Genomic DNA, 22,508 nt, shown 5'->3' on the forward strand with positions numbered 1-22,508 from the left:
TGCAAACAGTCAGACATGACTGAGTAACTAACACACACACACACACACACACACACACACAGGATCTCTCAATAATGAAAGATTCAAGGTTTATACTTCCCCAGATTGGGACTATGTCCCAGTAAACTAAGTGCCAAAGAAACAAGGCAGGTACTAGAACGGGAATCTGACAGTGGTCCTCTCCTTAAGCTACTCATCTGTTTATAGCAGTACTGTCTAAGTCTCAGGCTACCAAAAGGTGATGGTTTCATGGTTTACTATTCATAAGACAGTAAAAATAAGGAAAAGTGAGAAGATGTGACTTCTTCACCCATTAACAAATACTGCCTGAGTGCCTACCATGTGTGGAAGCACTGTTCTAGGTACTTTGGATAAACCAGTGCACAAAATATACATCCGTGTCTTCACTGAGTTTAAATATTCTGGCAGGGGGAAGATAGGCCATAAGCCATAAGCATAATAAAATAAAGTTGATGTTAATATGGAATATAAGTGCTATGGTGAAAAAATAAACAGTAGAGCATGGTGAAGTGAAATGGGAGTGCCAGGTGCAGAAGGGTGGGGGTGTGGCTTACAATCTTAAATAGTATAATCAGGGTAAACCCACTGAGAAGGTGACACCTGAACAAGGACATGATTGTAGTCCATGTAGATATGTCTACACATTTTTTGACATGCCTCCCCTTCAAGAAACAAACATGAAAGTGTTACTTGCTCAGTTGTGTCTGACTCTTTGCAACCCCATGGACTGTAGCCTGCCAGGCTCCTCTGTCCATGGAATTATCCAGGCAAGAATACTGGAGTGGGTAGCCATTTCCTTCTCCAGGGGATCTTCCTGACCCAGGGATCTAACCCAATTCTCCCACATTACAGGCATATTCTTTACCATCTGAGCCACCAGGGAAGTCCCCTCCCCTTCAATTACCCTTCCCTGGAGTGTGACCTGGACTTGGTGACTCACTTCTAAGGAAAAGAATATACCAAGATGGTGTCAAGGTGGAGGTGTCACTTCTGAGATTAAGTTATAAAAAGACTTCAGCTGCCTTCTTGGTCTTGGTCTCCCAGTCTGCCTCTCTGATTACTGGCTCTGGAGGAGGCCAGAGCCGTGTCATGTGAGTGGCCCTATGGATAAGCCATGTGGCAATGAAATGGCACCCCCTGCCAAGAGTCACTTCGGAGAGCTTGGAAATGAATTCTCTAGCCCCTTGTGATGATGGCCTTTTCAGCTGAGATCCTGACTTGCGGTTTCAGAAGAAACTCTTGAGTCCAGAATCACCCACCCAGCCACTTCTAGATTCCCAACCTTCAAAACTGTGTGAGAGGATAAATATTTGTTGTTTTAAGCCATGAAGTTTTGGACTTATTTGTTATACAGCAATAGATAACTAACACAGACAGAAAAGAAGGGAGGGTTTTGGCCATACAAATACCTGAAGAAAGACCATTCCAGGCAGAGGGAATAGGAATATAAACACCTAAAGGAGGTGATGCTCAAAATGTAGAAAAACAGCAACAAGTTCCGTGTAGCTTCAGTGAAGTGATGGGGGCAGAGAGGGAAGAGAGGTCCAGACCATGTAGGGTTTTGCAGACCATCATCAAGTCTTTGGGTTTTACTCCATAAATGAAATGTGAAGCCAGCTTTGAGCAGGAGAGTATCATGATGGGATCTGGTTTTAATAAGATCATTTTGTTGGTAATGGGCCCAGAAGAGAGAAGTGGCAACAGGGATACGAATAAAGAGGTTCATGTAAAACTTCAGGTAAGAGATGCTGGTGATTCAGACAAGAGTAGTAGCAGCAGAGGTGAAATTACAGATGTGCTTTGAAGGTAAAGCCACAAGACTGATAAACGGGATATAGGATGGAAAAGGACAGATTTCACTCCAAGGAGGACTCCAAGGTTTTTGGCTCTATGAAGTGAATGGATGAAGCTTCCATCAACACGTGCTGTGTTAGATATGCTAAGTCACTTCAATCGTTTCTGACTCTGCAGCCCTATGAATTGTCCTCTGTCCATGGAATTCTCTAGGCAAGCATACTGGAATGGGTTGCCATGCCCTTCTCTAGGGGATCTTCCCAACCCAGGGATCAAACCCACGTCTCTTACTGTCTCCTGCATTGGCAGGCAGGTTCTTTACCACTAGCACCACCTGGGAAGCCCTTTCCATCAACATGAGAAGGGGGGTTTAGAAAAGCAAATTTGAGGGTTAGGATTAGGAGTCCAGTTTTGGACATGTTAAAGGTGAGATGCTATTGGACTTCCATGTCAAAATGTTGAGCAGGCAGTCTGGAGTTGGGGATCGGTCTTGAATGAAAACTAAATTTGAGATTCATCAGTGCAATGATATTTAAAGATATGAGACTAGATGAGATCACTAAAGGAGAGAAAAAAGATCAGAGCATCAAGGATTGAGTCCTAGGGCACTCCAACATTAAGAGGTGAGGGAAAGGAACCAGAAAAAGAGTCCAGAAGGAACAACCCGTGAGACAGAAAAAACAGGAGAGTATCATGCTGTGGAAGCCACGTTAAGAAAGTATACTAAGGAAAAGGAATTGACAAGCATTCTAAAGGAAAAACCCAAATAAGAAAAGATCAGCCAACTCAATTGTCCTCTGCCTCCTTACCCTTCCTTTTCATTTCCACATCCTCCCTGTTGACAAATTTTACAGCAGTGGTAAGTACAGGGGGCTGGGACTTCCTTGGTGGTCCAGTGATTAAGATTTGCACTTCCACTGCAAGGGGCAGAGGTTCGATCCCTGGTTGGGGAACTAAGATTCCACATGCCATGTGGTATAGTCAAAAAGAAAAAGTACAAGGGGCTGTAGGGATAACAAGGTAGTATACTTATGCCTGGAGAGCAGACTGAGAGAGGGAAAAGTTGTCATGGGAGACTCAAGAAAGGGATGACACCAGTGCGGAGCTGGGAAAACTGAACAAGAGATTGCCATGAGGATAAGAAAGAAGAGACTACCAGGCTAATGGATCACGAGATGTATGGACAGGAAGCTGTCAATACTTGAACGTGATGAAAGAGCGGGGTGCTACTGGGGAAAGACATAATGTCAGGCTGAAGAAGTCAGCAGGACCACATCATGAACCATCTTGTGTGGCAGCAAGGAGTTTGAACTTTCCCTGGTGGCTCAGACAGTAAAGAAACTACCTGCAATGCAGGAGACCCACGTTTGATCCCTGGGTCAGGAAGAGTCCCCTGGAGAAGGGAATGGCAACCCACTCCAGTATTCTTGCCTGGAGAATCCCATGGACAGAGGAGCCTGGTGGGATACAGTCCATGGGGTTGCAAAGATTCAGACATGACTGAGGGACTAACACTTTCACTTTCTGCAGGCAACTGGGAACCAGTTAAGGACTTTAAGCAGGAGAGTGACATTATCAGGTTTCTGTTTCAAAGAGACCACTCTGACATAACTTCCAGTCCAATTGGAGGGAAATAAGTACTAACTGGGAGACAAATTAGGAAGCTGTGACACGGTCAAACCAAAAATGGGGCAGATAATGGCTAATCAGGCAATGGAAGTTGGAACAGAGAAAAAGAGTAGATTCAAAAAAGGGTTAACAAGGGCTTCCCTGTTGGTCCAGTGGTTTAGAGTCCACTTGACAACACACAGAACACAGGTTTGATCCCTGGTTCAGGAAGATCCCACATAGCACAGAGCAACTAAGTCCGCATGCCACAACTACTGAGCCTGTGCTCTAGAGCCCGGAAACTGCAACTGCTAAGCCCGCAGGACACAGCTACGGAAGGCTTCTTGCCCTGGAGCCCTATGCTCTGCAACAAGAGAAGATACCATGATGAGAAGCCCATGCACCACAACTAGAGAGAAACCCCCACTCGCCACAACTAGAGAAAGCCTGTGCACAGCAAGAAGGCCCCAGGGCATCCAAAACAAAGAAATTTTAAAAAAATGTTTAAGGGGTTAACAAGTTAGGCTCTGAAAGTAAGGACAAAGAGAAGAGGGGATAACTCCCAAGTTTCTAGCTTAGAAAACTAAACAGATAGTGGTACAGTTCCCCAAGATAAGGAATATAGAAGAGAACTGGGTTTGGGGCAGTAGATGATTAATTTTGCACATGTTTAGGGTATTGCCTGTGGGGCATCCAAGTGGAAATGTCAAAGATGCAGAAAGAACTATGAGCCTGAAACCTAATGGAGATAGAAAACCAGTACTCAGGGCTGTGCTAGTGATAGCTGGAGCTGGGGTCTGGATGAGATCACCAGAGAGAGTGAAGAGTGGGGGGATGGAGGGTTACCAGCCCTGGGAAACACTAGCATGTGAGGGCCAGGGAAAGGATGGAGAGCCAGCCAAGGAAACCAAGCAGAAGCTGTCTGTGAACTTAACAGGAGAGCAGTTTTCAGGTGAAAGGACTCCTCATCTTCCCCAAGTGTCTTTGACATAAGCTCCAGCTTCATAAGAGCAGGCATGAAGATCTTCAGAGCTTGAGGTCTCTGCTCTAGAATCAGGCTGAAACCAGACAAGGGATGAAAATACTACCTAAAGCTAGACAAGACACAAAGGACATGGCTGCATTCAGGATGCTGAATCAAATCAATGTGAATTATAGCTGTAGAACTAGAACTATATAAAAGAAATTGGTCACATGGAACTCTGCTCAGTGTTATGTGGCAACTTGAATGGGAAGGGAATCTGGAGGAGAACGGATACATCTATGTGCATGGCTGAGTCCCTTCGCTGTTCACCTGAAACTCTCACAACATTGTTAACCAGCTATACCCCAACACAAAATAAAACGTTTATTATCAAGCATGGTAGAAAAGCCTTTGTATACATATTTATAAATAATGTGTGCAATATATATTATAGAAAACATGAATATTTACCTAACTAAAAAAATATATGACATTCGATTCCACTTGTTTGACTTAGTATGAATAGAATGGTAGATTTCTACTTTAAAAAATAGACATGCAACAAGCAACAAAGGTTTACTGTATAGCTCAGAGAGCTATAGTCAATATCTTGTAATAACCTATAACGGAAAATAATTTCAAAAATAATATATATGTATATGTATAACTGAATCTCCTTGCTGTACACCTGAAACATTGTAAGTCAACTCTACTTCAATAAAATATATATAAGAAAAAAATTTTTTAAAGAAGTGGAAAAAAATAAACAAAAAAAGAAATTGATTAAGAATTACATGGAACAGATTATTTAAGTCTGACAAGGCATTTAGAAAGCAGTCATGGGAGTAACTGCTATGCTGAATATATTCTCCACTGAAGACAGAGAAGAAGAACTGCAAAATCTCTATCTCTGAGAAGGCTCCCCTCCCCGAGGAAGCCAACTTCACACAACTGCCCAGGTTTCAGAGTCCGGGGCTGATTCCCAGCCAGGGGTTGCCAGCTGCAGAGGGCGGGGCTCTATTTTGGGCTGCCTGCTATCCCTGAGCCGGCCGCCTCTGGTTTGAGCAGCAGGCAGCCCCAGTGACTCACACACCCATGCAAACCGCCTGTGGCTCGTGGCATGGCCTCAGAATGCCAGCCTTAGGCCAGCTCCCTCCTCACCCCATTACACTGGGATAAATAAATAAAGAGCACGCCAGCAGCCACACGGCCTGATGGCAACCAGATGAAGAGAGGGAGGCACGGACAGGGCCGGGAGAAGGAACTCCCTCCAGTGGACCCTGCTGAGCGAGGGCCATGCCAGCCCACTCATCCTAAACTTCCTCCTCAACGCCGATCTGACTGGCGTGTAGTCAGAGCCCCCAAATCCTTGACGGGGCTACCATTCCTAAAGGGGCCTCTCAGCCCCTTGTCCTAGGAAATGCTCTACGTGAAGATGTTGCCCTCTGTGAGAACAGGGCTAGCCCTGACTTGAATGGGCATTGCCAGGATTCCTCCTCTAGTTAGGTCACCATCGATTGGCCCCTTTGGGCTCCCTGGAAATGAAAGTCAGGCTCTTAAGGGAAGAGGAAAAACAAAAGGTCTAAATATGGAGAGGTAACCCCTGTTCAATCCTTAAATATTTTTCCTGGACTTAGTGTCCTAGAAACCTCCCATCCACTGCCCCTTGCACCCTATCTCGATGGCCCCTTGCCTAGCAACTGTCCCAGTGAGAACCAGGAAAACAGACCCCAGGCACTGACCGCACAGCCCTCTGACATCGGCCCTGGCCCCTGCACCTTCATCCCGAGCTCTCTGTCCCCAGTTTGTTTATCTTCCTATGTTGCTTATTTTGATGGCACATCCTTTTAGCTCAGTCTTGAGTGACCCTATGACCCTTCTGTGTCCTGTTTGTAGGACCCCAGGCAAGCAGAGTTGCTGAAAAGATGCAGTGGCCATAAGAAATGCTGCAGTCCTGGGAAGAAATCTTTCAGTTCTAGCAGCTCTGTAGGACATTCTGAGGACAGTGCAGTGGTCCCAGAGGTCATAAGAATTCAACATTATCCCAGCCCTTGACTCTCCTCTAATTTGTGTGTACGACCAGTAAAAGCAGCAAAACAAAATAGGGATAATACTAGACTATGAGTCAAGAAGTGTGGATGGTCCTAAACCTACAGCTACCACCATATGACCTTGGGCAAGTCACTTAACCTTTCTGAGGCCCAATTGCTTTTATTTTATTTATCCATTTATTTGGCTGTGACAGGTCTTAGTTGCAACATGCTCCATGGCACGTGGGATCTTTGTTCCCCAACCAGAGATCAAACCTGCATCCCCTGCATTGCAAAGCAAATTCTTAACCACTGGAGCACCAGGAAAGGCCCTGAGCCCCAATTTCTTTAGCTATGAAGTGGAAAGCTACTACTATCTCTCAGATCTTTTCCAGATATAATAAAACTCTACAAGTCTATGCAGTTTGGATGTGATCCACCCAGAACCTAGAGGACCAGTATTCTTGATGCAGTTGGTTCGAAAACACCAGTCTCCTTCCTGGGCTAACACCTGTTTTCTACATGCTTTCTCATTCAGTTCCACAGTGTTCCCCCCACCTCAATAGTGTGAAATGAGCCTCCAATTTTACAAATGAGAAAATAGAGGCTCCGAGAGAAGTGATTTATCAAAGCCACAAAGTAAATCAGAAGAAAAACTGAAGATCCCGAATATGAGTCTAACAAGCAACATTGGATCCACAGCCCACACAGCCACAATTTTCATAAAATCCCTCTAGCATAGGTTTATCAACATATTTACCCACAAACTCATTGAGAACCTATTACTTCCAGGCACTATGTTTGGTGCTGGAAACATGGAAACACATTCAACACGGTTCTTGCCCTCAAAGAGTCCATGAAAGTGAAAGTGAAGGTGAAGTCTCTCAGTTGTGTCTAACTCTTTGCGACCCCATGGACTGTAGCCTACCAGGCTCCTCTGTCCATGGGATTTTCCAGGCAACAATACTGGAGTGGGTTGCCATTTCCTTCTCCAGGGGATCTTCCCAACCTAGGGATTGAACCCCAGGTCTCCTGCATTGCGGGCAGACGCTTTACCATCTGAGCCACCAAGGAAGGAAGCCCTTCAAAGAGTCCATGAACGTGAAGTCGCTCAGTTGTCTCTGACTCTTTGCGACCCCATGGACTGTAGCCTACCAGGCTCCTCTGTCCATGGGATTTTCCAGGCAACAATACTGGAGTGGGTTGCCATTTCCTTCTCCAGGGGATCTTCCCAACCCAGGGATTGAACCCGAGTCTCCCACATCGTAGACAGACTCTTTACCGTCTGCGATCTCAGCCAAAAGGCCGAGAAGCAAAGAGTCCATAGCTCAGTGGAAAAAGACATACTTTTGCAAGCATACAAACAGCATCATTATGAAGCTATAATGAGGCATGAACCCAGGCACTATCATCTCAGGAAAGAAGGATTATCTTTACAAGGACAGTCTGTAAAGGTCTCCCGAAGAAGCTGAAGCTAACACTCGAAAGATTAATAGACATTCACAAGCTAGAAAAGACCAGAGCATTGGGCATTCTAGATAAAGGAACAATGTGTGCAGAGACACAACGGTGAGAGAAAACAGCATTTTTGGCAATTCAAAGCCATTCTATACGGCTGACACATAAAATATACAGAAAAAAATTGCTGAGAAACCAAGCTGAATAGGTATGCAGGCACTAGATAGGAAGGCACCTCCCTGATGAGCTAAGAATAACCCTAACATCGTTTGACTAAGGGGCTGAGGCATGGAACAAGCATGTCATACCAGCCTACATTAACCTCCTTAATACATAAACCTATAGACAGGAGAAGCTATCTGAAAGAAAAAGGGCCTAGGAAATCTCTCTGTCCCAAGTTTTGGTTTAATGGTCTCTTTTTCCCCATGAATACCTAAAACCTGTTCTGCTTCAAGACTTAGCAACGCATCTCTCCTCCTTCAGAATTACAACCGCTTTAGTAGAGGGACTGAGGGCTCCGTTCACATGTCTGGTTCTCACTGTTAAGACCTCAAGCATCATGCAGCTACTGCTCAGTCAACAGACAGAGGCAGGACAGAAGGATCCGAATCAAGAACACCTGCCTGTTGCCTAGCCCTGTGAAAAGCACGAATTTCAGGTTCAAAAGAAGTATGAGTCACAGTCCCTGCCCACAAGGAGCTGACAAATTAGCCTAGAAGACAAGACAGAAAAATGAATAATCCATACATATGATAAATATTATAACAGCATAACACAATAAAGTACCAACCTGGGTAACATGTATAATTAGAAAATAGTGCAATAATACTAGGGTACTAACTGTACAACCAACAACTCCCAGAAGAGTTAGAGAAAAAGATCAATATTGACTGGTATTATCAAAGGTCACTATTATTAATATTCCCCCTGCTTGGCATTTAATAGATGTTTCTTTTGGCCAAGCTCAATCCTTAGAAGGGAAACCTAGGAAGGAGCTTCTGACAGGCCACAATTATCTACTCCCCATTCATTCCCTTGCCAGTCCTCTTGCATAAACACTGTGATTTTCCACAGCCTACTGCGCCCACAAGACCGTCCCCAAATGGTAGCCCTGTGCTTTTCACCATCCCCTACTGCAGGATGTACAAGGGGACAAGTAATAATGACTAGCCCCTTGCTCCACAATCCAGACCTGGGATCAAATCGCAACAAGCAAAAATTTAGCAACTGGTCAACCAAGCTTTCCAAGAGAATACCAAATAAAATGCCTAGGTATTACAGCAGAGATGTTTTACAAATGTTAATCAGCCCACTTCTACCTTTTACTTCTTTCCCCCTACTTCTCCCCAACTTCTCCATCTTAAGCTTTTCAGACTTTCTGTAGGTTACTTTTCTAGAAAACAGATTTTTCAATCATGCAATCAAACCCAATACCCAAAATGCAAGTCACTACTCTGACACCTGGAAAGAGGAAGTAAAGTGGAGGTTGCAGAAAGAGAAAGGAAATAAGGAACACTTTACCTCTACCATAAATCGTTCCAAGAAGGAATTCTCTTCAAATGGCTCTGTCTTCAACCGATCTGTAACAAGAAGGGAGACAGAAAGAAAATATGAGTCTTAGAACGAGCTCCCTACCTGTGAGATGGAAAGGGAACAGAGCTCAGGACTTCTTGGGGAAAAGGATAAAAATGCAACATCCAGAGACAGCGATCCAGTGGGAGAAGAACACAAGCAGGAGGAGGAAAGGATGATTAGCCAGGACAACGGGTTCAGCGGCAGCATGTGCACTCAAAGGTCTTCCCACCACAAAGACAGGTTGGATTGAATTTTTAATCTGAAGTTGGAGCTATGCAGCCTTCTAAAGTCCCAAGTCATGTTTGCCCTTATGCAATTTTGTACAGCTGTCGGCCCCTTTCCAGAGTCTTACTTGGCCATTGCCTAGGGCATGTCTGGCTCAGTTACAGCATCTCTTAGACACCTGGGCCCCAGCCAGACACTTGAAGCAAAAGAAGTGTCATCTAATCTCCAGTTCCTGGTTAGCACCCAGCACCTGGCGAAGTACCTCCCTAATACAAATGAGTCTCCCCCTTTCCAAAGGCCCTTCAACCACTCCCCACCCAACTCCCAAAGAATGTCCTGGGCTTCTCTGGTGGCTCAGTAGTAAAGAATCTGCCTGTCAATGCAGGAGACACAGGTTTGCTCCCTGATCTGGGAATATCCCACTTGCCACAGAACAACTAAGCCCATGTGCCACAACTACTGAGTCTGCACTCCAGAGCCCGGGAGCCACAATTACTAAAGCCCGTGTGCCCCAGAGGCTGTGCTCCTCAACGAGAAGCCACTGCAATGAAAAGTACATGCACCACGACTAGAGCATAGCCCCCACGCGCCGCAACTAGTGACTGGCCCACACAGCAACAAAGATCCAGCACAGCCAAAAATAAATAAATAAAATCATTTAAAACAAACAAATGAAAAACCCCACATGATGTCTAAAAGAATGTCCTCTCACCTCGGCTGAGTGTAGCCCCACTCTCCTGGTAGTCCTGGATCTCTAGATCTTTCATATGAAGCAACGTTGTTAGGTCCCTCACCTGGCACTGCAATGCCAGACTCATGCCCATCAGAGGTCGAATCAAATGTTGGGAGACCTTCCATGGAAGAGATACTAATTAGTCAACAGATACACATTAAGTACTCCCTAACACTATATAAGGTATTAGGAAAAAATACTAAAAAAACAAATGTTTTCACAGGAATTTATATTTTTATAAGCAAGCAACATGTTTACATGAATGTAAACACAGATATAATAATAAGTATGTGAAAGAGGTCCAGGGATTTCCTTTGTGGCACAGATAAGAGGATGGGAAGAATAAAGGAGAGCACACATGAACAGATAACCTCGACTCATGATGTAAAAAGAAGGCTGTGATACAGGTGATAAGAGGTAAGTGTGGACTCAACTCTCAGCAAAAATTTAGAGACAAAAGCAGAAGATCCAGGTAACCTTCAAGAAAGTGGATCCAGCTAAAACAGTATGCTGGCTAGAGCGTAACAGAAGACAAACAACAGCAGAAAGTAGAGAACTTTGAAAGTCAGATCAGACCCAGACACTAACTATGAGCCATTTCAGGGCTGATCAGTTCAGTTCAGTCACTCAGTCATGTCCAACTCTTTGCAACCCCATGGACTGCAGCATGCCAGGCTTCCCTGTTCATCATCAACTCCTGGAGCTTGCTCAAGCTCATGTCCATCGAGTTGATGATGCCATCCAACCATCTCATCCTCTGTCACCCTCTTCTTCTCCTGCCTTCAATCTTTCCCAGCATCAGGGTCAGTTCTTTGGATCGGGTGGCCAAAGTATTGGAGTTTCAGTTTCAGAATCAGTCCTTCCAATGAATATTTAGGACTGACTTCCTTTAGGATTGACGGTTTGATCTTCTTGCAGTCCAAGGGACTCTCAAGAGTCTTCTCCAACACCACAGTTCAAAAGCATCAATTCTTTGGTACTCAATTTTCTTTATGGTCCAACTCTTACATCCACACATGACTGCTGGAAAAACCATAGCTTTGACTAGACAAACCTTTGTCAGCAAAGTAAAGTCTCTGTTTTTTAATATCTAGGTTGGTCATAGCTTTTCGTTCAAGGAGCAAGCATCTTTTAATTTCATGGCTGCAGTCACTATCTGTAGTGATTTTGGAGCCCAAGAAAATAAGGTTTATTGCTGTTTCCATTGTTTCCCCATCTATTTGTCATGAAGTGATGGGAATGGATGCCATGATCTTAGCTTTTTGAATGTTCAGGGCTGATAACAGCCCACAATGAGGCCAGAGTTTCAATCTGTCCCCACAAATGCAGCAAAGTCTAAGATCATTGTTGTAACTGAAGCAAGCCAGTCACCGAAAGACCAGCCTAGGAAGGAATAAGCTAGCCTTCCACATGGCTTGCTCTTAACCAGAGGTAAAGAAGGATGCAAGCATGGCTATATGGTAATGCAGCTAGGGTGATGCTTATATGATAATGCATAGTTATATAGAAAAACTATTCCATTCACCTACACATGGTGTACAACAGCCAGCCAAAAAAAGAAATAGCTAAATTCGATCATTTACACCTGGGAAGTATCATGAAAGTTCCTTTCCTTTCCCTCAAGGAGAATTGTTTCTTTTAAGAGGCACTAAGAAGAAATGCCCTAGATCAGAGGTCAGCAAATTTTTTTCTATAAGGGCAAGATGGTCAATATTTTCAGGTCTGTGGCCCATACAGTCCCTGCCACAATACTCAACTCAGCTGTTGTAGCAAGAAAACCGCCATAAACAACATGTAATAAACGGGGGTGGCTGGGTTCCAATATAACTTTACAAAAACAAGCAGCATGCCAGGTTTGGCCTGCTGACCACAGTATGCCAATCCCTGCCCTAGACCTGAACAGGAGAACTTTTAGACAAGATAGCCCACACAGGCTTGAAATGAAGAAAAGGTACTGAAGTGGCCAATAAGATGTACAAGCCAGACTCATTTGGACCAGGATCAGAAGTCTGAATTCTTCAGACTCTTCTGTGTGCATTTCCATTAACTTTCTAGTAAAACTTATTACTAAAGGCTTCAAGCGTATCACAGCTCAAACTGAGAGGAAGAGATCTTTCACTACAGACAGATTTCTAGAAGAGAAGACACTGGGTGTGCGATGCTGTGGGGGAGGTTAGGGGTTAATGGCAACAGCTTTTGTATCAGCACCAGGATCCAAGAAACGCAGGGGTAACAGTGCAGCGTGGGAGGCCAGTAGTCAAGTCCAGCCATAGAGACCGGTCCCTGCTTTCTGTCACACAGCACACCCCAACCAGGTACTATCTCCCAGCTCAATCCTTAGTATGAACTTAAACCTCCAGGCAGTACTGTTCAGAGTGTGGCAGAAGTCCTGCTTTTGGAAAATGTATCTGTTCCAGACTCAACCCTCTTTCCTAGGAATTGTTTTAAGTTTGGACCTTTTCAAGGGAGACCAGGAGGAAAAACAGGTGAATACTTATCTGAAAGCAAGTCAATGGTTGGTGGGCTGAATTGAAAATAACTACTACTGCTAACTGAGCAGCGTCACCGTCTGTTTGGTAGCAGCACTCAAATAATAGAAACTCCTAAAGTTAATAACCAACCTTTCTCTGGGGGTTACTTTCACAGCAATTCCTTTGAGTGGTAGTAAATAAAACAGCATGAAACATGATGAGAAACAGCTTTTAATCAATGCCATGTCTAATTAAATGTGGTGATTATTTCAATTATTGATAGGACTCCAATGTCTATATAGCGTTTTTTAAAAGCTTTTTATCATTGAATATTTCAGCTTCTGAAATAATTTCACAGAGTGGGGTTACACCATTCTGAATCATTGGGGTATAACTCATTTCAACATTAGCTGAACCCTGTCTTAGATCAATTAATTAGAATAAGACATTGTGGCTGAAGCAATAGATTTCAAAGCAAATCCACAGACACTACAAGGAAAAACGCTGAAGTGCTGTAGGAGGCCAGGGACACTTCTTCCCCTTCATCTGCGGACAGCAACATATGGAAAGATGCAGTTCAATAAGTCAATTCAATAAATACCTACCGGGTGTCAAATATGTGCTCTGACCCTGTGAGGCCTCTGCCCTTACAGAGCTCCCAACAGCTAAGGAAGTCAGGAAGTGTGGTGGATATAGAAGCAGGAGTTGCCAATCTTGTCTAGAGGAAAAGCTATTTATAATTTTCCCCAACGTCTTCAGATTTCCCATTGAAATGTTCATGAGTCAGAAAAGCAGGACAGCAGTTATCAATCCCAAGATGAAACACAGCATGCTTGAATTTAATGAAAAAGACAGTAGACTGGGAATCAGATTAACATGCTATCCTGGTTCTAACTATACCTGGATGTGAAAATGACTTCACCCCCAAGTACTCTCATGGTCCCTGTCTTTTTTAAAAAGAAAAAATTGCGGAATTGGAATATTTGCTCTCATAGGTCCACTTTAATGCTAAGGCCAAGTAATGCGACATATTCTCTTATCTAATCCTCACAACTCTGTAGTAAGGTCATGATCAGTATCTTCATTTTACAGATGAAGAGACTAAGACTCATAAAAACTTAGTAACTTATCCAAGCTGAGACAAGTAGTCAAAGTGGTGGAGTTAAGTTACAAGTTCAGGTCTGCTGATTCCAAACCCTGTGCTCCTTCCACTATGGAAAAAAAAAAAAAAAAAAACTTTGGATGTGACTCCTGGGAATCATAAAATTGCCAAAGAGGTGACAAATTTGAAACTCAAAATATGGAATATCAAGAATTACATTAGGGCTTCCCTGGTGGCTCAGTGGTAAAGAATCCACCTGCCAATTCAGGAGAGATGGGTTTGATCCCTGATCCAGGAAGAACCTGGGTACCTTGGAGCAACTAAGCCCATGTGCGCAACTACTGAGCCTGTGCTCTAGAGCCCATGAGCCACAGCTGCTGAGGCCATGATGCCCTAGAGCCCGTGTTCCGCAGTAGGAGAAGCCGCCACGAAGAGAAGCCCGCGCTCCGCACCTAGAGAGTAGCCCCCGCTCGCCGCAGCTACGGAAAAGCCAGCACAGCTACAAAGACCCAGTGCGGCCAAAAGCAGAGAAATAAAATTATTTCCAAAAAAGAATTACACTGGGAAAAAAGATAATAACAACAAAACTGAATTAGATTAGATAATAGAAAGACTGAACAGTAGGAAGGTGTGGGTGATGAAGAGAGGTTGGCCAGAAGGGGAAATGGGCTCTGTGTTAGGAAGCTTTATATCTCCCATAATATCTTGCAGAGATAGGAAAACTATTATCAACACATTACTAACGTGAATACACCATGTGGTAGAGGAGGTGGGGAAGCTCCCTGTATGAAGAGGGAAGCTGTCACTCTCTTGTATGATGAGGAGGAGCTATACTGCATAATCTCTCCAGAAGACAAGACGGCATTATGTTAGCAATTTATTAAAGATGCAAGTATTCCTTGATTCAGTTATTCCACTTCTAGGAATTTACTCACACATTTACACATAGAAAAAGTAAATACAAGGGTGTTTATTACATACAACAACAAAAGAATGGAAAGAGTTTAAGCATCTACTGGCAGCAGATCAACTAAATACATGTTGATACATCCATTCACCAAAATGCTATGTGGCCATTAAAAAAATATTAAGGCAGGTCTTCTGAATGTATTACTGTGAATGATTTCCAAGTTCTAAAACTTGTGAAAAAAGCAAGGTACTGGACACTGCGAACAGCATGTTAACATTTGTGAAAATACATACATATCCAAAGATCTGATTCTGACTGTATGAGTATATTCATATATATACGTATATCCATATATAAATGTATAGATACATACACACAAACATATATGTAGCTTTCCTTAAGAATTCACAAGACTGTGACAGCAGTAGTTGTTTTAGAGAAGGAAAATGAGGGACTGCGAAGGGAATAGAAAGTAGACCGATTTCTTAATGACATACCCTTAAATGCCATTTGAAGTGTTTGCCTTTGGCATGAGTTACTCATTCAAAAAGAATTAAATAAGAGCTATGACAAGAATGAGTAACAAACAAAAATTATGACTGTGTGACCTCACAGACACATACAAGCCTGAAACAGAATCCACCTACATCCTCGCCCATGTCCACTGGTTCTAAATTTTCCCCTATAAAGCTTTCTCAGGTACAGGGGTTTCCCTGAGATGGCATTCTTCTTCTTTGAATAATATATCTTGAAGCATAATTATTAATAAATTGTTCTCCCCATGGCCAACCAAGACTCATTCGACTCTAAATACTGCTGCCTCTTTTTAAATTGCCGCTCTCCGACTAGAGAAATTTGCCTAGGAGAGCTAAGTGTTCTTAACATATTACTTTCCATTATATTATCATTATGCAAGTATCCTTTACTGTATTCTTTTGAAAGAAATAACTATTAGAGCTCATAAGTTTCCAATGAGAACTGCCTCTCCAGTCTCACTTGTCTGAATTTCCAGGGCTGTGTGATACAAAATAAGAGTAGCTATTGGGAGGGCTTCCCCAAAGCTGCTCAAATGTTTTGGTGCCACAACAAGCATTATTGAGGGAACAATGCCCCCTGGTGTTACTTAGAAAAAGGTACAGGGGTTTTAAACAAAAACAAATTCTGTCTAAAGCAAGGTGGAAATTTTGATAAACTCAACTAAAAGCAACCAATGTGAGTGACTATTACCTGCTAAGCCTGGGATTTCTTTGGAGAGAATGATGCTAAAGCTGAAACTCCAGTACTTTGGCCACCTCATGCGAAGAGCTGACTCATTGGAAAAGACTCTGATGCTGGGAGGGATTGGGGGCAGGAGGAGAAGGGGACGACAGAGGATGAGATGGCTGGATGGCATCACTGACTCAATGGACGTGAGTCTGAGTGAACTCTGGGAGTTGGTGATGGACAGGGAGGCCTGGCGTGCTGTGATTCATGGGGTTGCAAAGAGTCGGACATGACTGAGCGACTGAACTGAACTGAAATGAAACCCCTGCTTAAAGTTTTTCAATGAATCCCTGTTGCCTTTGGGATCAAATCCAAACTCATCAGAATCTTTCAAGATCTGGTTATTGTTTACCTCTTTTCTCACAACTTTCTGCAGTCATGAAGTTCCCCCACTTCCCCCACACTTATACACCTCCACTCCTCTCAAAATGCACTCTTGCCTAGAATGATTTTTTTCATTTTCTCCAATTAGTTCCTACCCATCTTCAAAACTCAGCTCAGAAGATCTTTTCAAAAATGTTTTCCAGATTTCTCAATCATCCTGAGCTTATCTTGATCAACGTATATACCATCCTTTATCCTGCTTTTTGTCTGTCTTCTCATTAGATTATGAATCCAGAAATAGGCTAAAGTGAAGAGAAGTGAAGTCATTCAGTTGTGTCCGACTCTGCAACCCCATGGACTGTAACCTACCAGGCTCCTCCGTCCATGGGATCTTCCAGGCAAGAGTACTGGAGTGGTTGCCATTTCCTTCTCCAGGGGATCTTCCCGACCCAGGGATTGAACCCAGGTCTCCCGCATTGTAGGCAGACGCTTTACTGTCTGAGCCACCAATAGGCTATATTGTTTTAAATCTGAACACCCAACAATTAGCCCACAGTAGATGCTTAATAAATGTTCAATAAATCAAGTAATGACTAAAGATACCCAGTCAAGCATGTAGACCCAAACTCTGCTCCTTTTATAAGGAAAGGAATACCAGTCAAGAAACCTTTATGCCTTCTTTCTAATTAAGAAAAGTTTTCTAATTGGAGAAGAATTTCAAATGGGGTTTACAAATAAAAAGAAAAGAAGAGAGAGTACCAAAAGCTTCATATGAGAAGCTTTGAGAAGAAGGAGCAGCTGGCACCCCTTTCCCTACCCCATGTTCAAACTGCACTTACCAGTGAAGGGCTAGCTAGGATGCAGTGGAAATTCCAATAGAATGGGAGGCCAGAAAGCTCACTCCGCACCCGTAGAATCAGTGCCTCTTCCACGTGATCACAGGAGAATGTAGCCGTGCCAGGGCAAGAAGCATCCTTCAACAACGGGCGAAGCAGATCATCCAAATGACAAAGAAAAGCCTCGGGAGGAGCAGTCAGGCGCTTATTCAGCTCCTAAAAAGACAGCAGGGTTTCTACAGAGTAAGAATGCTAAAAGGAAACTGACTCCCTTGTACACACATGCTAAGTCACTTCAGTCATGTTCAACTCTGTGTGACCCCACATACTGCAGCCCGCCAGACTCCTCTGTCCATAGGATTTCCCAGGCAAGAATACTGGAGTGGGTTGCCTTCCCTTTCTCCAGGGGGCCTTCCCATCTCAGAGACTGAACCCAAGTCTCTTATGTCTCCTGCATTGGCAGGCAGGTTCTTTACCACTAGTGCCACCTGGGACTCTCATAGGTAACAGCAAAGGAAAGCTCTGGTTAACAGGAAGACAGTGGGCAGGGGACTCCCCTGGTGGTCTAGTGGGTTAAGAATCCACCCTGCAATGCAGGGTATGAGGGTTCAATCCCTGGTTCGGGAAGATCCAGAACCTTGAGGAGCAAGTGAAGGGCCCGTGCTGAGGGGCAACTAAGCCCATGTGCAGAAACCGCCGAGCCAGTGCACTCTGGAGCCCACACACCGCAACTAGAGAAGAAGTCCTCAAGCCAGAATGAAAGATCCTACATGTCACAACTAAGACCCGATGCAGCCATGTAAATGAAGACATTTTTAAAAGAGAAGATAGTAGACAGAAGAGGAAGGGGAGGGAAAATAAAAACATCAGAACAGGAAAGAAGAAAACATTTCTGGCCTACTTCACAATTCTTCCTTCTCCTGAATACACTACAGAAATATACCCACACCCATATGGAAAGATCCCAGGGTTAGAGGCGGAAGTGCAGAACACTGGTAGCAATTGTTTTATCCTGATTTGACCTTCCTTGGCAACCTACAGGCCAACAAGCTGGGAGATGGTAATGTTCCCTGACCTTCACTAGGGAAGAAATTATGTCCCCTGCCACCCACAGCAGTACTTCTCTTCACACTTACCTTGGCTCGCTGGCTGATCACACTAGTGTCCACTTGTTCATGCCACACCTGTTGAAGATCTGAAACCAGCAAGGCATAGCCCTGCCTGGTGATATACACCTTGGCCAGGAGGGAGTTCTCAGCAAGCTGTAGCCATGCCCATGGCTGCATCAGCAGGCCTTGCTCCAGTTCCTCCATCTGCAGCAGAGTCTTAATTTAGCAAAGTGCCTCCAGGGTCCTGCAGGTCTGACACCAAACAGTTCTGTATCAAATATGCTTCGTGAAAATCCTAAGAAAACAAAAGGAATGGATTTACTTTCTTCCCCCTCTCCTCCACCCTCCTGGTATGTAATAAGCTGAGCATCACTAAAATTCTATCTAGAATTTTGACGGTTTTTTCCTCATATTAAATTCCTAGAGGATGTAAAATATCTCCTTCTTCAATGGCATTTAAGCCTCAATAAACGGGTACTAGAATTTCTGCTTTCCAATGGTAAAACTGTGGAAACCTACACCATTTTAACCCACAGGAAAAATGATCAAACTGCCTGTAAAGTAGCCATAGTTACTGAACATCTGTTAGGTTGAGGCTACACATTTAGTTATTGAAGTGGAAAGGCTGGCTTCCAGGATGTTCAGCAGGGCATGATATCATTGATGGCAGTGATAAAGATCGAATCTTTATCACATTCCTAATAAATGTCAGTGCTATTCTTTCCCAGAATTCCTAAAAGAGAAGAAATTGTTCTTTTTTATAAAACATCATAAGTGTCATAAGCAGGAAACTCAAATTATTTGATCATTATCTAAAAACAAAACTCTGGAAGCTCTCAGAATTTTAAATATGTGTGTGTGTGTGTGTGTGTGTGTGTGTGTGTGTGTTTAGTTGCTCAGTCGTGTCTGACTCTTCGACCCTATGGACTGACTATAGCCTGCCAGGCTCCTCTGTCAGTGGGGATTCTCCAAGCAAGAATACTAGAGGTGTGTATATTCACTAAACATATATCTATATATTACATAAATTACTATATGCATATATATACACTTATATGTCCTCTAAATACATTTTTCCCTAAATATAGATACATTCTCAGGGATTCTTAATCTAGAGTCAATGCATGTAAGTTCTCTGGAATTATACGTGAACTTTGTGCATACATGCATATACCCATTTGGAGGGAAGAGGTCCACAGTTATGGTCAAATAAAGAGCTAATAACTCCATGTCCAGAAGCAAAGAGAAAAGCCCCAACTCCATTTCAAAAAGACCCTGAATGACTAAGAAGTCAATATAAGATACAGAACATAGCAAAAGTAGAGACCATGAAATAACTCCACTTCCCTCATCGCCTACCTCCCTACCCAAGGCACTGCCATCAATATCATGCCCTGCTGAACATCCTGGAAGCCAGCCTTTCCACTTCAATAACTAAATGTGTAGCCTCAACCTAACAGATGTTCAGTAACTGTGGCTACTTTACAGGCAGTTTGATCATTTTTCCTGTGGGTTAAAAAAAAAAGTGATATAATGAAAGTCTATAAATACAAACTGAAGTTGGGGGAGGCAGATCTTTAAGAATATAAAGAAAACAATGAAAATCCTTGGATTTCATTAATATGGTTAACATGGCTCCATTCTTCCAGTCATTTTCATCTCAATCTAAGCCATTATTCTTCCAACCATAACCTAGTGCAGCCTTGTAACATAATTTGTACAGTCACTAGGCAGGTGAAATAGAAATGCATATATTGTGACTTTTATCTGCAGCCTCAAAACCTTCTGTCTGGAGGATGGTATTTCAGTCACAGTTCCCCTGCTATTCCTACTCAGAGGAGAAGATCTGGGAATGATGAAGCCAGTCCTCACCAGACCAGAGTCCCACTTTGCCCAAGATCACAAACCTCAAGTATGTCACAAACAGCAAGTCACCAAGCCCTTCTCTCCTTTCTAGACACACCCCAGTGTGCATTCTCAGTCATCAAAATTGGGCTGATTATCTGAGCCTGTCAGTCATCAAAATTGGGCTGATTATCTGAGCCTGTCACTTTAGAAAGCCTGGATGCTCAAGACCCTCACACTGTATGGTGTTTTGTGGAGGGGGGAGGAGTTTAAAATGCAGCTGGGGGGGTCAACAAGCCCCCCAAAAAGGTTTGAGAAATTCAGCACCACACCTAGAGTAAGCTGCTCTCACCACACACGTCCAGTTCTGAGATCTATATCTCAGCTTTTTCTTATTTCCTTCCAGGATGACTTCACATTAACCAGATTCACCCGTTTATTTTTCTTTTCTTTTCTTCTAATAATTTTTTATTGAAGTATAGCTGATTTACAATATTATATTAGCTTCAAGTGTGGTGGTGGTGGTTTAGTTGCTAAGTCGTGTCCGACTCTTGCGACCCCAGGGTCTGTAGCCTGCCAGGCTCCTCTGTCCACGGGATTCTCCAGGCAAGAATACTGGAGTGGGTTGCTATTTCCTTCTCCAGGGGATCCTCCCGACCCAGGAGTCGAACCCGGGTCTCCAGCATTGCAGGTAGATTCTTTACCTACTGAGCTATGCTGCTGCTGCTAAGTCGCTTCAGTCCTGCCCGACTCTGTGCGACCCCATAGACTGCAGCCCACCAGGCTCCCCCGTCCCTGGGATTCTCCAGGCAAGAACACTGGAGTGGGTTGCCATTTCCTTCTCAAAAGTGAAAGTGAAGTCGCTCAGTCGTGTCACTGAGCTTTGAGGGAAGTCAAATGTACACCTGTTACAATTACTGAATGAAGGGAGGGGAAGTGTGGAGGGCCAACAGCGGAGTGCCAACAGCGGAGTGGGGTTGCCTAAAGCGAGTCGGGATGAGCCCTCTAGGCGCAGTTCCTCCGCCATCCTGCAGAGGACAGCAGAACGCCAAAGACTGTCCGGGCTAGACTCTGCCCCGCCTCATCCCTCTGGGAGAGGGCGGACCCTCCCTCCCTTTACCACAGCCCCACCCCAGGAGCCCCGCCTGGTGGCAGCCAGTTTCCATTCGCCCTCGCGAGAAAGGCCTTCCAGTCCGTGTTTCTATTTTTACAGAGCCGGCTGCTTAAGGCGCGGCTCCGGACTCCCCAAGCGGCAACAAGGCCAAAAACCGGCTGCTTCATCGCAGCAAGTTGCCGGCTGGGAGTACCTCCACAAACCCCGCCCCGCGGCCGGGAGGCGAGCTGCGCACGCGCGGCCCCTGCACCACCACCCCGCCCATCCCCGGAGGCCTGGCCCAGAACCTTGGCCGCGCGCGGGTCCCTCCTGGCAGGACACTTGGGGGAAGGAGGCGCTATTGCCAGGACCAGCCCGCAGGGCCCGAGATGTCTTTCGCTGCCTAGCCCTGGCCCTGGCCCGGATTAGAGCTCGACCCCACCTACCGTGAGCGGCCGAGAGAGCTCTCACCCTCCCCGCGGCAGGCTGGCCCGCCCGCGCCAACGAAAAGGCCTAGAGTAGAAGCATTTCCCACCCCCACTACAGGGAGGTGGGGTCTTGGGACACTGGGGCGGAGCCCAGGCCTGATGTGGGCGGGGCATCTGGGCCCCGGGAGCTGATAACTGGAGTGCTCGGAGCCGGAGGGCTACCGGGGCCCTGGTAGGTGGGTAGAAGGAAAAAGGCGCACTTTAGAGTTGCCCTGCGTCCCTGGAGGCTCAGATAGTAAAGAATTCGCCTGCAATGCGGGATACCAGGGTTGGGAAGATGCATCCCCTGAAGGAGGGCATGGCAACCGACTCCTGTATCCTTGCCTGGAGAATCCCCATGGACAGAGGAGCCTGGCTGGATACAATCCATAGAGTCGCAAAGAATCGGACACGACTAAGCAACTAAGATCAGCACAGCAGAGTTGCCCTGGCAGAGTAGAAAGAATGCCAGACGAAATGCAGGAAGAAGGACCACGAATTTGAATTTGTTGAAAAACCGAAAGTCAAATTTCCCTACCCTACGTGTCTTTTTTGTTGTTTTATTTTTAAATAAAATGAGGGGATTGAACGTCACTAGATATTCTCTCTTGGGTCCCACCAGCACTCTGGTTGTTTAAGAGATGAGTCTCCCAGGCATACCTCCCCTGGTCTGACCTTGT

The 22,508-nt window shown here is 44.6% G+C and overlaps 1 protein-coding gene across 4 annotated transcripts in view; it reads right to left on the reverse strand.

The window, feature by feature from the left end:
* The window catches only part of NHEJ1 (non-homologous end joining factor 1), a 90,306-nt gene extending 68,372 nt beyond the window's left edge, over window positions 1-21,934 (reverse strand). For 2 of the 4 annotated variants that reach the window (XM_069578376.1, XM_069578374.1), the window contains exons 1-5: window positions 21,808-21,905; window positions 18,451-18,675; window positions 17,318-17,530; window positions 10,388-10,526; window positions 9,397-9,455 (exon numbers count right to left, since the gene is read on the reverse strand). In XM_069578376.1, the coding sequence (XP_069434477.1) occupies window positions 9,397-9,455; window positions 10,388-10,526; window positions 17,318-17,530; window positions 18,451-18,627 (588 nt within the window). In that variant the 5' untranslated portion in view covers window positions 18,628-18,675; window positions 21,808-21,905. Of the gene's footprint in view, window positions 1-9,396; window positions 9,456-10,387; window positions 10,527-17,317; window positions 17,531-18,450; window positions 18,719-21,807 lie in introns of all 4 variants that reach the window. The other 2 variants (XM_069578373.1, XM_069578375.1) reach the window with 2 other exon arrangements.
* Between the last annotated feature and the right edge of the window lie 574 nt (window positions 21,935-22,508).

This window comes from Ovis canadensis, chromosome 2, assembly GCF_042477335.2.
Source record: "Ovis canadensis isolate MfBH-ARS-UI-01 breed Bighorn chromosome 2, ARS-UI_OviCan_v2, whole genome shotgun sequence".
Classification (NCBI taxonomy): domain Eukaryota; kingdom Metazoa; phylum Chordata; class Mammalia; order Artiodactyla; family Bovidae; genus Ovis; species Ovis canadensis.